Source organism: Bison bison, unplaced genomic scaffold, assembly GCF_000754665.1.
Source record: "Bison bison bison isolate TAMUID 2011002044 unplaced genomic scaffold, Bison_UMD1.0 scf7180017864370, whole genome shotgun sequence".
Lineage (NCBI taxonomy): Eukaryota > Metazoa > Chordata > Mammalia > Artiodactyla > Bovidae > Bison > Bison bison.
The window spans coordinates 11,122,125-11,134,971 of NW_011494942.1; the positions used below are offsets into that span (position 1 = coordinate 11,122,125).

General features: G+C 39.1%; 1 protein-coding gene across 4 annotated transcripts in view; it reads left to right on the plus strand.

Annotated features, from left to right (window-relative positions):
• RASSF8 (Ras association (RalGDS/AF-6) domain family (N-terminal) member 8) overlaps positions 1-12,847 on the plus strand; it is a 139,361-nt gene that overhangs the window by 109,479 nt on the left and 17,035 nt on the right. For all 4 annotated transcript variants that reach the window (XM_010855999.1, XM_010856000.1, XM_010856002.1 and 1 more), the window contains one exon: positions 7,654-7,859. In XM_010855999.1, coding sequence (XP_010854301.1) covers positions 7,757-7,859 — 103 coding nt within the window. In that variant the 5' untranslated portion in view covers positions 7,654-7,756. The remainder of the gene's footprint in view (positions 1-7,653; positions 7,860-12,847) is intronic.

Genomic DNA, 12,847 nt, shown 5'->3' on the forward strand with positions numbered 1-12,847 from the left:
TTTTTTTGCGGGTCATGGCGACGGCAACGGCTCCGGCCTGCCTCCGTCGCGTCCCCTCGTTCAGTACGACGTTACCTGAATGTTGAGTTTTAAGCCAACTTTTTCACTCTCTTCTTTCACTTTCGTCAAGAAGCTCTTTAGTTCTCCTTTGCTTTCTGCCATAAGAGTGGTGTCATCTGTGTATCTGAGGTTAGTAATATTTCTCTCGGCAATCTTAATTCCAGCTTGTGCTTCATCCAGAATTCATTTTGGGAGACGCTTATTTATGTTACTAAGGTCATCTTCCTTAACTCCACTCTTGACCTCGTGTACCGTTTTATAACAACCCACTTTCTGTGACACCATTTACAGAACTGTGTTATAGTGAAAAAATGGGTTTGATTAAAGTAACCTTTGACTGGCGTCTGAGGCAGCTTTCCAAGGACTCTTACCTCTATCTGCCAAATCTGGCTTCCCATCACCTTCCTTTCCTCTAGTGTGTTTTCACTGTCTCTCTCTCCTCTCACATTATACTTCATCCTGTCGTGCTCTCCAGGCTGGTTTTCTCTTCAGTTCTTTTCCCGTTTCTGCAGACAGCAGGTACCCATAGACACTTCTTACATCAGTAATATTTGAACATTAAGAAGTTATTACTTTTTTAGTTGGTAGCAGTTATTCTATACAGTTTCATTGAATTCTCACATCAAATTAGTTTTAGAATGAGCCAATATGAACTCTTTTAGTTATTTTTTTTTTTACCAATTTTTTACACAAAGGAGAATTTTAGTATCTGGTTATTAATAGTTCTTATAAGTACTATTCAGAATATATATTGTGTTCATTGTACTGAATCTCTTTCTCTGTGATGCAGAAAGAGCTAGCGGCCAGCATCAGTGTTTGACTTAACTAAAGTAATTAGTTTGATCATTAAACTTTTATTGTAACCCAGTTTGTCTGTATACTATTTTTACACAGAATTCTTTGATATGCAGTAATGTCAGGTCTTGAAGAAAGCTAACAAGAAAAGAAATGTTAAAGTTGGCAGTAAGCTAGTGTATGCTTGTGTGCAGTGTCCAGGGAGTGATGAGGTTTGCTCAACAGTTTGATGGTTGCTATCACAAGGAAGTTATATCATTTAGAGATGCGCCATCAGTTCTCGTCATTGGCAAGAGCCGGACAGGGAGGCCTGGCGTGCTGTGATTCATGGGGTCGCAAAGAGTCGGACACGACTGAGCGACTGAACTGAACTGAACCTGGTCACAACGGTTTCATCAACTGATAGTATATCACCTTGTTTTATGTGTTTTTCCATTAAAGACACTTTGTTTAATATATGTCATTGATTCACCAACATTGAATTCACAGTCAGCAGCACTATAATACATGCCTGAACAAAGCTTACCTAACAATGTGTATTTTTCTCTAGGTCACATCAGAGCCTTCATGCCCTTAGGAACCCTAGACAGCACTTCAGCACAGTGCGTGGGGACTTTTTTAAACAGTGAAGTCACCAACAGAAACTACAAAAATGCAAAATATGACCCTATATATAGACTGAGAAAAGGACATTTGTTGACAGAATGGAAGCTGAAATAAGACAGCACTGATTTTGCCCAACCCCAGCGGGGAACGTGTAAGCCAGGCAACTCCCAATTTTTCACCTCTTTATACATGTCTGTGAGTGACCATGAAAGTACCACACGTGTGAATTTGGGGTTACAAATAAATTTTAGTGAGTGGGTGAATTCACAAATAAGGAATCCACAAGTAATGAGGATTGAATGTAATTGTTTATTAAAAGCACTGGTCTTGGGGTAATATGTCTCCACAAATTTAGGTGCTTAATTCCAATAGACATTTTTTAAATTGAAGTATAGTTGATGTACAATACTGTGTTAGTTTCAGGAGTACAGCAAAGTGATTCAGTGTTTTGGGTTTTTTTGTTTTTTTCAGATTATAGTCCATTATAGATCTAGGTGGTGCTAGTGGAAAAGAACCTACCTGCCAATGCAGGAGGCATAAGAGACACAAGTTGGATCCCTGGGTCAGGAAGATTCCCCTGGAGGAGGGCATGGCAACCCACTCCAGTATTCTTGCCTGGAGAATCCCATGGACAGAGGAGCCTGGTGGGCTACGGTCCAGAGGGTCGTACTGAAACGACTTAGCACACACACATAGGTCATTACAAAATACTGAATATAATTCCTTGTTCTATACAGTAAATCCTTGTTGCTTATCTATTTTATTTATAGCAGTTTGTATCTGTTAATCCCATATTCCTAATTTCTCCCTCCCTCCCTCCCTTCTTCGGTAACCGTAAGTTTGTTCTCTGTGTCTGTAAGTCAGTTCCTACTTTGTATGCAGATTTATTTGTATCATTTTTGAGATTCCACATATAAGTGATACCATACAATTATTTGTCTTTGTCTGACTTCACTAAGAATAATATTTTCCAGGTCCATCTATGTTGCTGCAAATGGCAATATTTCATCCTTTTGTTTATGGCTGAGTAATATGCTACTGTATATATGTATATCACATCTTCTTAAGCCAGTTGTCTGTTGATGGGCATTTGGGTTGTTCCTATGTATTGGTTATTATAAGTACTGCTGCTGTGAACATTTGGGGGTATGAACATACAAAGAAAACATATGTATCTTTTCAAATTAGAGTGTCCATTTTTTTCCAGATATATACCCAGGAGTGGAGTGGTAGCTCTGGTTTTTTATGGAATCTCTATTATTTTCCATAGTAACTGCACCAATTTACATTCCCAGCAGTGTTAGACTTCCCTGGTGGCTCAGATGGTAAAGAGCCTGCCTGCAGTGCAGGAGACCCAGTACCAGCCCTGGTCAGGAAGATGCCCTGGGGAAGAGCATGGTCACCCACTCCAGTAATCTTGCCTGGAGAATTCCGTGGACAAAGAAGCCTGGCAGGCTGTGGTCCATGGGGTCGCAAAAGAGTCGGACACAACTAAGAGACTAACACTGCTACTACAGCTACTACACCAACAGTGTATGAAGGTTCCCTTTTTTCCACACACTCTCCAGCATTTACTATTTATAGAATGTTTGATGATAGCTATTCTGACCCATGTGAGGTGATACCCTGTTGTGATTTTGATTTGCATTTCTCTAATAATCAGCAGTGTCAAGCATCTTTTTGCTTACCTGTTGGCCAGCTGTTTGTCTTCTTTGGAGAAATGTCTGTTTAGGTCTTCTGCCCGTTTTCTGATTGGGTTCGTATTTTTTATATTGAGTTGTACAAGCTATTTGTACATTTTGGAAGTTAACCCCTTGTCTATTGCATCATTTGCAAGTATTTCCCACCAATCTGTAGGTTGTCTTTTTGTTCTGTTGATGATTTCCTTTGCTGTGCAGAAATTTTAAAGTTTGATTGTTGTTCAGTCACTAAGTCACATCCTACTCTTAACACCCCAGAACTGTAGCCTACCAGGCTCCTCTGTCCATGGGGTTTTTCCAGGCAAGAATACTGGAGTAAGGTTGCTGTTGCCATTTCCTTCTCCATCGGTATCTTCCCAGACCAGGGATCAAACCCACAGCTCCTGCATTGGCAGGCGAGTTCTTTACGAGTGAGCCACCAACCTAGCCCATTAAGTTTGATTAGGTCCCACTTATTTTTGCTTTTATTTCTTTTGCCTTGGCAGAGAAAACATTGCTACAGTTTGTCCCAGAGAATGTTTTGCTTATGTTCTCTCCTAGGAATTTAATGGTGTCATGTCTTAAATTTATAATTAAACCATTTTGAATGTAGTTTTGTATATGGTGTAAGGGATTGTTCTAATTTATTTGATTTATATGTAGCTGTCTGGCTTTCCCAACACTACTTGTTGAAGAGACTGTCTTTTCTCCATTGTATATTCTTGCCTTCTTTGTCATAGATTAGTGGACATGGGTCCAATCAACTTTTAAGATAATAAATGCTTCTTAGCTGAAAGAATACTTGCTCCCCAGTTGCAAGTTACTGAATAAACCTAGTTCTTCATTATAAAAATTATTAAAATAATAGTGGTTTGAATATAAAAACCTCACAATGAAAACAATAACAACTCTGCAGTAGAACCTTACTTCTACCTACATCACTGTTTCCATGGAAAAAATGTATTCCAGATTCCAATTAAGATGCTATGGTCCTTCTGCTTCCTGAGTTTTTAGTTCCAATGATGACCAATCCACCACACGCACCTACAGTGTAGGACTTCCATTTTCCCCTCTAGTCTAGTTCTGGGAGCAGAGCTTAAGAGTTGGACTCAGAGGGTATAAAGGAAAGAACAGGGTTGCAGCTTTTAAAAGAGAGTACCTGGGGCTTCTGCTTGGAAGATATTTTTCAAATGACTCTCATGAGTAACCCTGATCATAAGGAAAGGAAGGGATGATTGTCAGTATAGCTCCAAACTTGAAAAAGCAAAGTGATCCTCCTGCAACAGAATTTGGGACCACATGGTTCTTTGATCTGATCCATAAGGGTGTTTCCTACCCTTCTTAAGAATCTGAAAGATATTATTAGCAGTGTTAAAAACGCAGATGGCTGATCTTCGCAATGATGAGCTGTGGTAGGACGTCTCTGATCAAGAGGATAAATACCCTGAAGTTTATATTAATTAAGCAGTATTATTTATGCTCTGTGTTTTCCCACAACGTTACTATACTCTGTGATATTTAACAGATGTATATGTCTTATGTTCATTTGTATTCAGTTAATGATTAAAAATTCAAGGTGAAAAGATAATAATGCAGAAAGGAAAATATGTGATGGTATACTAAAACCTTTATGGAACTTAATAATGAACCTCAGAGGTTTCTTCTAAACAACAAGTTTCCTGGGGTGGGAGAGGAGGACTTTTAATGAGATCTGCTGTCTTTCTTGTTAGTTTTCCCAAGTTTAATCTTTTTAAAAATAATTATTTACTTTTATAATGTTTAAAATGTTAATACTTTAAAGTTTTATTTCCATTTACAATTATTGCAAAATATTGGCTATATTCCCAGTGTTGTACAACATCCTTGAGCCTGTCTTATGTCCAATAGTTTGTACCAGCCACTCCCCATCTATATTGTCCCCCACGTCTAGTAACCACTAGTGTGTTCTCTGGGTATCTCCTCTTTTTTTTTCATATTCACTAGTTTATTGTATTTTTTTTTTAGATTCCACATGTAAGTGATATATAGTATTTGTCTTTCTCTGACTTACTTCACTTAGCATAGTGAGTTTGTCCATGTTGCTGCAAAAGGCAGAATTTCATTATTTTTAATGGCTGAGTAGTTCCGTTGGATATATACACCACATCTTCTTTATCCATTTATCTGTTGATGGACACTTAGGTTGCTTCCATATCTTGACTATCTGCTACATACATTGGGGTGCATGTATCTTTTCAAATTAGCATTTTTGGTTTTTTCAGATATATACCCAGAAGTGGAATTGCTGGGTCGTATAGTAGTTCTATGTTTAGTTTTTTTGAGAAACCTCCATACTGTTTTTCCACAGTAGCTGCACCAGTTTACATTCCCACCAACAGTGCATGAGGCTTCCCTTTTCTCTGCATCCTGGCCAACATTTGTCATTTGTGTTCTTTTTAATGATAGCCATTCGGACAGGTGTGAGGTGGTATCCTCTTGTGATTTTTGATTAGCATTTTCCTAGTGATTAGTGATGTTGAGCATCTTTTCATGTGCCTATTGGACATCTCCATTTCCTCTTTGGAAAAATGTCTATTCAATTCTTATGCCTATTTTTTTAAATTGAAGTGTTTGTTTTTTTAATGTTGAGTTGTATGAACTATTTATATATGTTGGATATTAATCTTTTACCAGCCATATTATTTGCAAATATTTTCTCTCATTCAGTAAGTTGTCTTTTTGTTTTGTTGATGGTTTCCTTTGCTGGGCAAAAGCTTTTAATTAGGTCCAAGTTTAATCTTTAAATGAAACATAAGGGACTATGTATTAAATATGTTTTATTTCAGCTTTAAAAATTCAGCTGTTTTTTATTTTTAATAAAATAATTTAAATGTATTAATGTAATACAATATATTAATGTTTGACTACTTTTCATCTTAATTTATCCCAAAACAAATAATGCCTATTCTATTTTTAGGAAATAGAGTACCTACCAGAAAAGGAACTCAATCTTATTCAAGTCAGAACTCTTAGGTTTCCTTTCTATAAGTGGTCTCTAAATAGATTAGGAAGAGTAGCATATAAACCTCTTGTTTGAAATCTGGTATGTACACCAGCTTATATAATGTTCCAGGAAGTCTAGCGGCAAAGGAACTTTTCAGGCTTTATCTACTGGAATTCTTACATTTCCTTGGCTTTGGAACCCTATTTCCCCAGAAATTTTAACATCTTACATTACTTTGTAAATGAGGGAACACAGATATGGGAATCAGCTTGTTGCAGGCAAATGGCCCTTTCTCTGGGCAGAAAGAGGATTTGTGAAGCCATCTTGGCTACAGTGGAGTCAGAGACCTGAAGCAGCATACTGGGAACCTCAAGTCTTTCTTCCCCTTGTTTTCAGGATGACAGAAAATATTTTGTACCTTCTCTAGAAAAACTGATTAGGTTTATTCTCCTTCATTTCATGTGTTTCTGACTCTGCCTGGGTGACCAGGTGACCTAGAACTGTCTTAGGTCCTGTAAGAGAATGTGCAAGGACTAAGTTAATATTTTGTAGGAAAAGTTGTATTGTTTTTTAAATAAGTTTTTTGATAAGTAATTAATCCTGAAATGCCAGTGCCATTGTAAACCATTAAACAAATTTAAATGTTTTCTTTAATTAAATCAATCTTTATTACATGTCATAAACTTTAACATTCTTTTTTAAAAACAGCAAAGAAATAGGAAGATGACAATGGGCAAACAAATTGTAGACTGACTAAGGATTTTTATTAAACACAGGAACAGTTGAGTTTTTAAAAACCCACAGGAAAAAGAATTGCATGTGATTGATTTTTAGTAGGGTAGTAATAACTTCTAATCAGTAGAAGAAATCAAGGCATTTGATTTGACCATATGAGAATGTAAAATTTTCTGTCTCACTTTATTTATGCAGCTAAATAAAATATCAAACACTGGGGAAGCACAACAAGTAAAACAAAAAGATTGAGGTTTACATTATTGGAATAACTTTTTAATTTAAGGCAATTATCTAACTCTTGTTAAATAAATAGGAAGAGGGCAAGTAGCTCATACACGGGAAGCTTCAGTCAAAGGATTACATAACCTTAGGAAGATATCTTTACAAATGTTGGCAAGGCCACAGAAGCTGGTTCAATTATGATTTCTAAAATGACCAGAAAAAACTTTTTTCTTTTTTTTAACCTCAGAAATTATCCTAATGAAATTTTTTTTAATTAATAGTTTGTAATTGAGCAAAAGGGCTTAGGCAAGTAAATACGATTTCCTTTAGTCAATGGAGAGTGATGTTATGAGTAATATTCTAATCGTGAAGATGGTAGTACCATGAGATGTCATGAAAGGTGGCCGTGGTCGTATTTACACTACTCAATTCAGTTAAGTTCTGTGAATAAGTAAGCCCATGGCCATTAACGGTGGTAGGACTATGCTGTATTAAAATTTGTTTTGGTAACATTTACTTATTAGAAGAAATGTTAAGATTTGTTTTCTTAACAGTGTTTTTTCCTCTTTTTAGCTGACTACACAGTCTCTGCCTTTTCCGTGTTTTCGTGGCCAGAGACATGACCTGACAGCTTGATGACCAGTCTCAGGGCCCTCGGGTGACTGGCTGGGGCACCATGGAACTTAAAGTATGGGTGGACGGAGTTCAGAGGATTGTTTGTGGGGTCACCGAGGTCACAACTTGCCAGGAGGTTGTCATAGCCTTAGCTCAAGCAATAGGTAAGTGAACTCTCGGGGTGTCTGAGCTAGACACTTTATACCTGTGCTCTCTGTTTCTGTTTGTTTGTTTGAATACAGGAGTCGTGTGGGTTGTGTTCCTCTGGTCCCATGATGCATCTCTCAGGTGCACTTTTACTGACTGCTGTCCCCCACGCCCCGCTCAGGTCAATCTGTGAAGACACTTTTCTCTGCCTCGCCTAGATTTCACTTATCTTGAGTCTAGAGTCTGCACTGTCTTGTCTTCTCCTGATGTTTATCCTAAACAACAATTTCTGGAACTGAAAATGTTTTCTTGATCCAAAACATGGATTTCAAGTTCCCAGACCCTTCATTAGGGAAAATCCAATTTACTTATTATTCCGAATACTTTTAGAAAAGAAAATACAACAAATTAAATGACATATTTCTTCCTGTAAAAAGTACAGGAAGATAACATGCACTTTTTAAATTTTACACAGGGAAGGTGAAGTTGTCAAATCCATGCTTGCTGGCTCCATCTTATCCACTTACCATGCTGCAACTTTTCTTCTTATTTATTCTCAATTCATCTTTATCATATTTTATGCATATATTTTAGTTGCTGTAATTCCTTTTGGAACATGATGAGCACATAAACACCTATACCAGTAAAGCCAGTGATGTGGACTGAAGTTTGTATTTGCATCTTAAATCCATCATTTAGCAAACATGTAGAGCTGACCCTTGAACAGCACAGGGTTTAACTGTGAGGTCCACTTACATGAGGTTTTCTCCCCAGTAGTAAATCCTGCTCTACCACACAATTCAGGGTTAGCTGAATCCATGCATGTGGACGATCTGCAAATAGAGGGGGCCAGCTGACTGTAAGTTACATGCAGATTTTCAGCTGCGTGAAGAGCTGGTGCCCCAACCCCTGCATTGTGCGCCGTGCTAGGTGTCATGCTAGTCTTTATTGGAAGCATGTCGAGCCAGCTCAGGCTGAAGACAAGGCACTGTTACTGTGGCACCTTTGCATCTGGTAGAGGTGACTACAGCCCAGCATTGTGGCAGATGCACTGTTAGAAGTTGTCAGTGTCCCTGTGCAAAGACAGAGGCTTTCCTTTAATGCTGACGCCTTTTGATTTTTCCTGAAACACTGAATGTGAAGTGAAGTTGCTCAGTCGTGTCCGACCCTTAGCGACCCCATGGACTGCAAGCCTACCAGGCTCCTCTGTCCATGGGGTTTTCCAGGCAAGAGTACTGGAGGGGGGTGCCATTGCCTTCTCCGAAACACTGTATAGCACACTCATATATTAAAACAATGCTGAGAGTGCTGGCTTTCACATCCCTTGAAATTTTCTTACATTTGACACTACTGTTATGTTTGCAGACATAAATTTAGTTATTAGAGAGGAGGAAATTAAGGTATTAATTTTATCTCATATTCTTTGCAACTTAGTTATCACCCCCTTTAAAAAACTAATTTAAAAACATAATTTATTTGGAATAAATGTTTAGTATTGTTGGTTTATTATCTTTCTTAGTGAAGACTAGAATTAGCAAGTATCAAATCTAAGTTTCTTTTGTTATATTTGAGAATCAAGCCATGGACAGTGGTTAAAAAACAACAAGACGGAGAAGGCAATGGCAACCCACTCCAGTACTCTTGCCTGGGAAGTCCCAGGGACGGAGGAGCTTAGTAGGCTGCAGTCCATGAGGTCGTGAAGAGTCGACATGACTAAGTGACTTCACTTTCACACACTGGAGAGGGAAATGGCAACCCACTCCAGTATTCTTGCCTGGAGAATCCCAGGGACAGGAGCCCGGTGGGCTGCCATCTCTGGGGTCACACAGAGTCAGACACGACTGACATGACTTAGCAGCAGCAGCAGCAGCAGTGGTTTTTAGAAAAGTCAGAGTAGTTGAAGACTATAATAAGCTGCCTTTGTTCAATTGGTAGCCATGTTCTCTACACAGAATTTCAAGGTGAAACTGTCCAGATGTACCAGGTGTGTGTTTATCCGTTTGGACTAAAATGGATACTTGTTTGTGGACAAGCTAAAAAGAAGCTTTAACTGAACCTATCCCCCAATTTTGCTTTCTCAGTAACTCAGGCCAGAACTATTTTGAAAAGTTGACAACTTGAGTACAAGAGGCTTTATGACATTTTTCCGTACCTGGCTAAGCAACCCTTTTTCTGATTCATAAATACTTCATTGAATTTAGAATTCACCTGAGAGACGATTCAAGTGTTGATCCCCGCCTCTGTTGTACCGTGAGATTTTCTCAGCCTCATGTTCAGTATGCTTCTGATGCACACTTAGATATTTATCTCCCTTGTCATGAGAGTTATTGATACTCCAAGTCTAAACACTAAATGAAAATGTTCCTGTATTTTGACCTTATTTCTACTATAAAAAAATAATAGAGGACTTATTAATTAGGGAAATTTCTGCCATAACAAACACCTGGAGAAATCTCTGTGGTGTCACATAGTAAAAGTTTAGTTACACTAATAGCAGCATATGGACTGAGCAAAACTGCAGATGTTTCTAAAAAATTTATAGTGAAGCAACCTATAGAATAGCTTCTTGGGTTTAAGTCCACTTATTTGCCTCATATAGGGGCACTATACATATGATTAGGGATTATTGAGTTTTTCTGGATAGGTAAAATTGCTTTCAGGAAACCATCAAGATATAAAAACATGTACACAGTTGGCAATCAGCAAATATATATAACAGTTAACAGTTTCTGACTCAATGTTGTTAATTCTGATCAATCAAATTAAGCTAGAAAAGAGCTTAAGACAAACCATAATTTGATAAAAGATTCCTTTAAAATATTTATTTGGCTGCATCGGCTCTTGGTTGCTGCAGGCAGGATCTTTCTTTGCAGCACGCAGGCTCCAAGTTCGAGGCTTCAGTAGTTGGAATGCATGGGCTTAGTTGCCCTGTACCATGTGGGCTTCTAGTTCCCTGACCAGGGATCGAACCCATGGCCCCTGCATTGGAAGGCAAACTCCCAACCACTAGACCACCAGAGAAGTCCCTTGATGAAAGATTTTAAATGTCATCTACTAGTATAGATGAACATCCTTCCTGCTCTGATATTTGACAGGTTATATTTGGGTGGTAGAAGTCGAACACTTTCTGAAATTATAAGACAGTAACTAAAAGTGAAACCACGACATACTTAATTGGCGTGAAGTGATTAAACTGCCCGGCAGGAGTGCACTGTGTTTGGTCACTGTACACTCTGGGCTTTCTGAAACATTCCCAATTATAAATATTCAACCTTGGTTTTCCCATAAACTATCCCAGAAATGCCATTATTTCAGAATTCAAACTGCTTCTTAAAACTGTACATGAAACAGAAAACCTTTGACAACTCATCTGTCTCAAGTTATAGTTGAGAAAATGCATTTGCTTTGATAAAATCACAAACAAAAAATATGAAAAGAAGATACGTCTCCCCTCAAGTAGCTTAGAACTTAAAGTACAGCTTACAAAAGATTAGAGAGGAAGAGAAGAGGAAGAAATCAAGGAGACTAAGGGAGAGGTTTTCTGATTCCTACTGCTTTGTTGCCTGGTGCCAGTGGAAATACTGAAGATTCAGAGTTTTTCTCTGTTCCCACTTCTTGTCCTCATATCTTTTTCATTTGGGGCCAGTGAAAGTGAAAGTCGCTCAGCCATGTCTGACTCTTTGCGATCCCTTGGCCTATACAGTCCATGGGATTCTCCAGGCCAGAATACTGGAGTGGGTAGCCTTTCCCTTCTCCAGGGGATCTTCCCAACCCAGGGATTGAACCCAGGTCTCCCGCATTGCAGGCAGATTCTTTACCAGCTGAGCCACAAGGGAAGCTCTTGTGGGCCAGACAGAGCTAGCGTTTAATAGAAACAAATGATTGGAGCTGGGGGCCCAAGGTGGCATGGACTGTTCTAAGAAGCCACATTTCTTAGAGTTTGTCCCAACAGAATCAGTTCTCAAACAAACACATTTTATACTGAACTCTAGTTTTACTATTTGTTAATATTTCTCTTCTCTGAAAGTTCCTTCAAAGTGTGGAGGTCCTGCTTGTTCTTATACCATTGCTTTTCCTGAAGCAGGTGCTCGATAAAAGAGTTTCTAGAACAGTGGTGCCCCCTAGACCTTTCTGCAAGGATGGTGATGTTCTGTGCCTGCATGTCCAGTGCGGTAGCCTTGAGCCACATGCAGCTATTACGTACTTGAAGTGTGGCTAGTGTAACTGAGGAATTGAATGTTTAATTAAAGTTTAAATGTGGCTAGTGGCTACTGGCTATTGTAGTAATACGACTAATTGCTATCTAGACTAAAAATGTCAAAACCCAAGCTTTGTGTCCCGTCTATTGCCCATCCTCAGATTTCTTCCTTCTTATCTCCACAAATGAGGATGCTTGCTTTTTTTTTTCCAAATAAAAAATTTTAATTGTAATATTAAAGGAAGAGCAAGGGGAAGAAAGAAAAACAGGAAGAAGTAAAGATAAAATGTGCATCAGCAGGCAGGCCCTCCTGCATCCCATCCCACCTTAGACTGCAGGCCGAGCCCCAAAGGCCATCAAGGGGCTCTCTGCAGAACCCTGGACAAGGTCTCACAGACCTGCCTCACGACCTTCACTTCTTCCCTCGCCTTGCAGGTCCTGCCTTCACTGTGGTGGGGCCAAAGGAGCCCAAGGGCCTCCTCAGTTCAGTTCAGTTGCTCATTTGTATCCAACTCTGCAACCCCATGAACTGGAGCACACGAGGCCTCCCTGTCCATCACCAACTCCCAGAGTCTACCCAAATCCATGTCCATTGAGTCGGTGATGCCATCCATCTCATCCTTTGTCATCCCCTTCTCCTCCTGCCTTCAATCTCTCCCAGCATCAGGGTCTTTTCAAATGAGTCAGCTCTTCACATCAGGTGGCCAAAGTATTGGAGTTTCAGCTTCAACATCAGTCCTTCCAATGAACACCCAGGACTGATCTCCTTTAGGACGGACTGGTTGGATCTCCTTGCTGTCCAAGGGC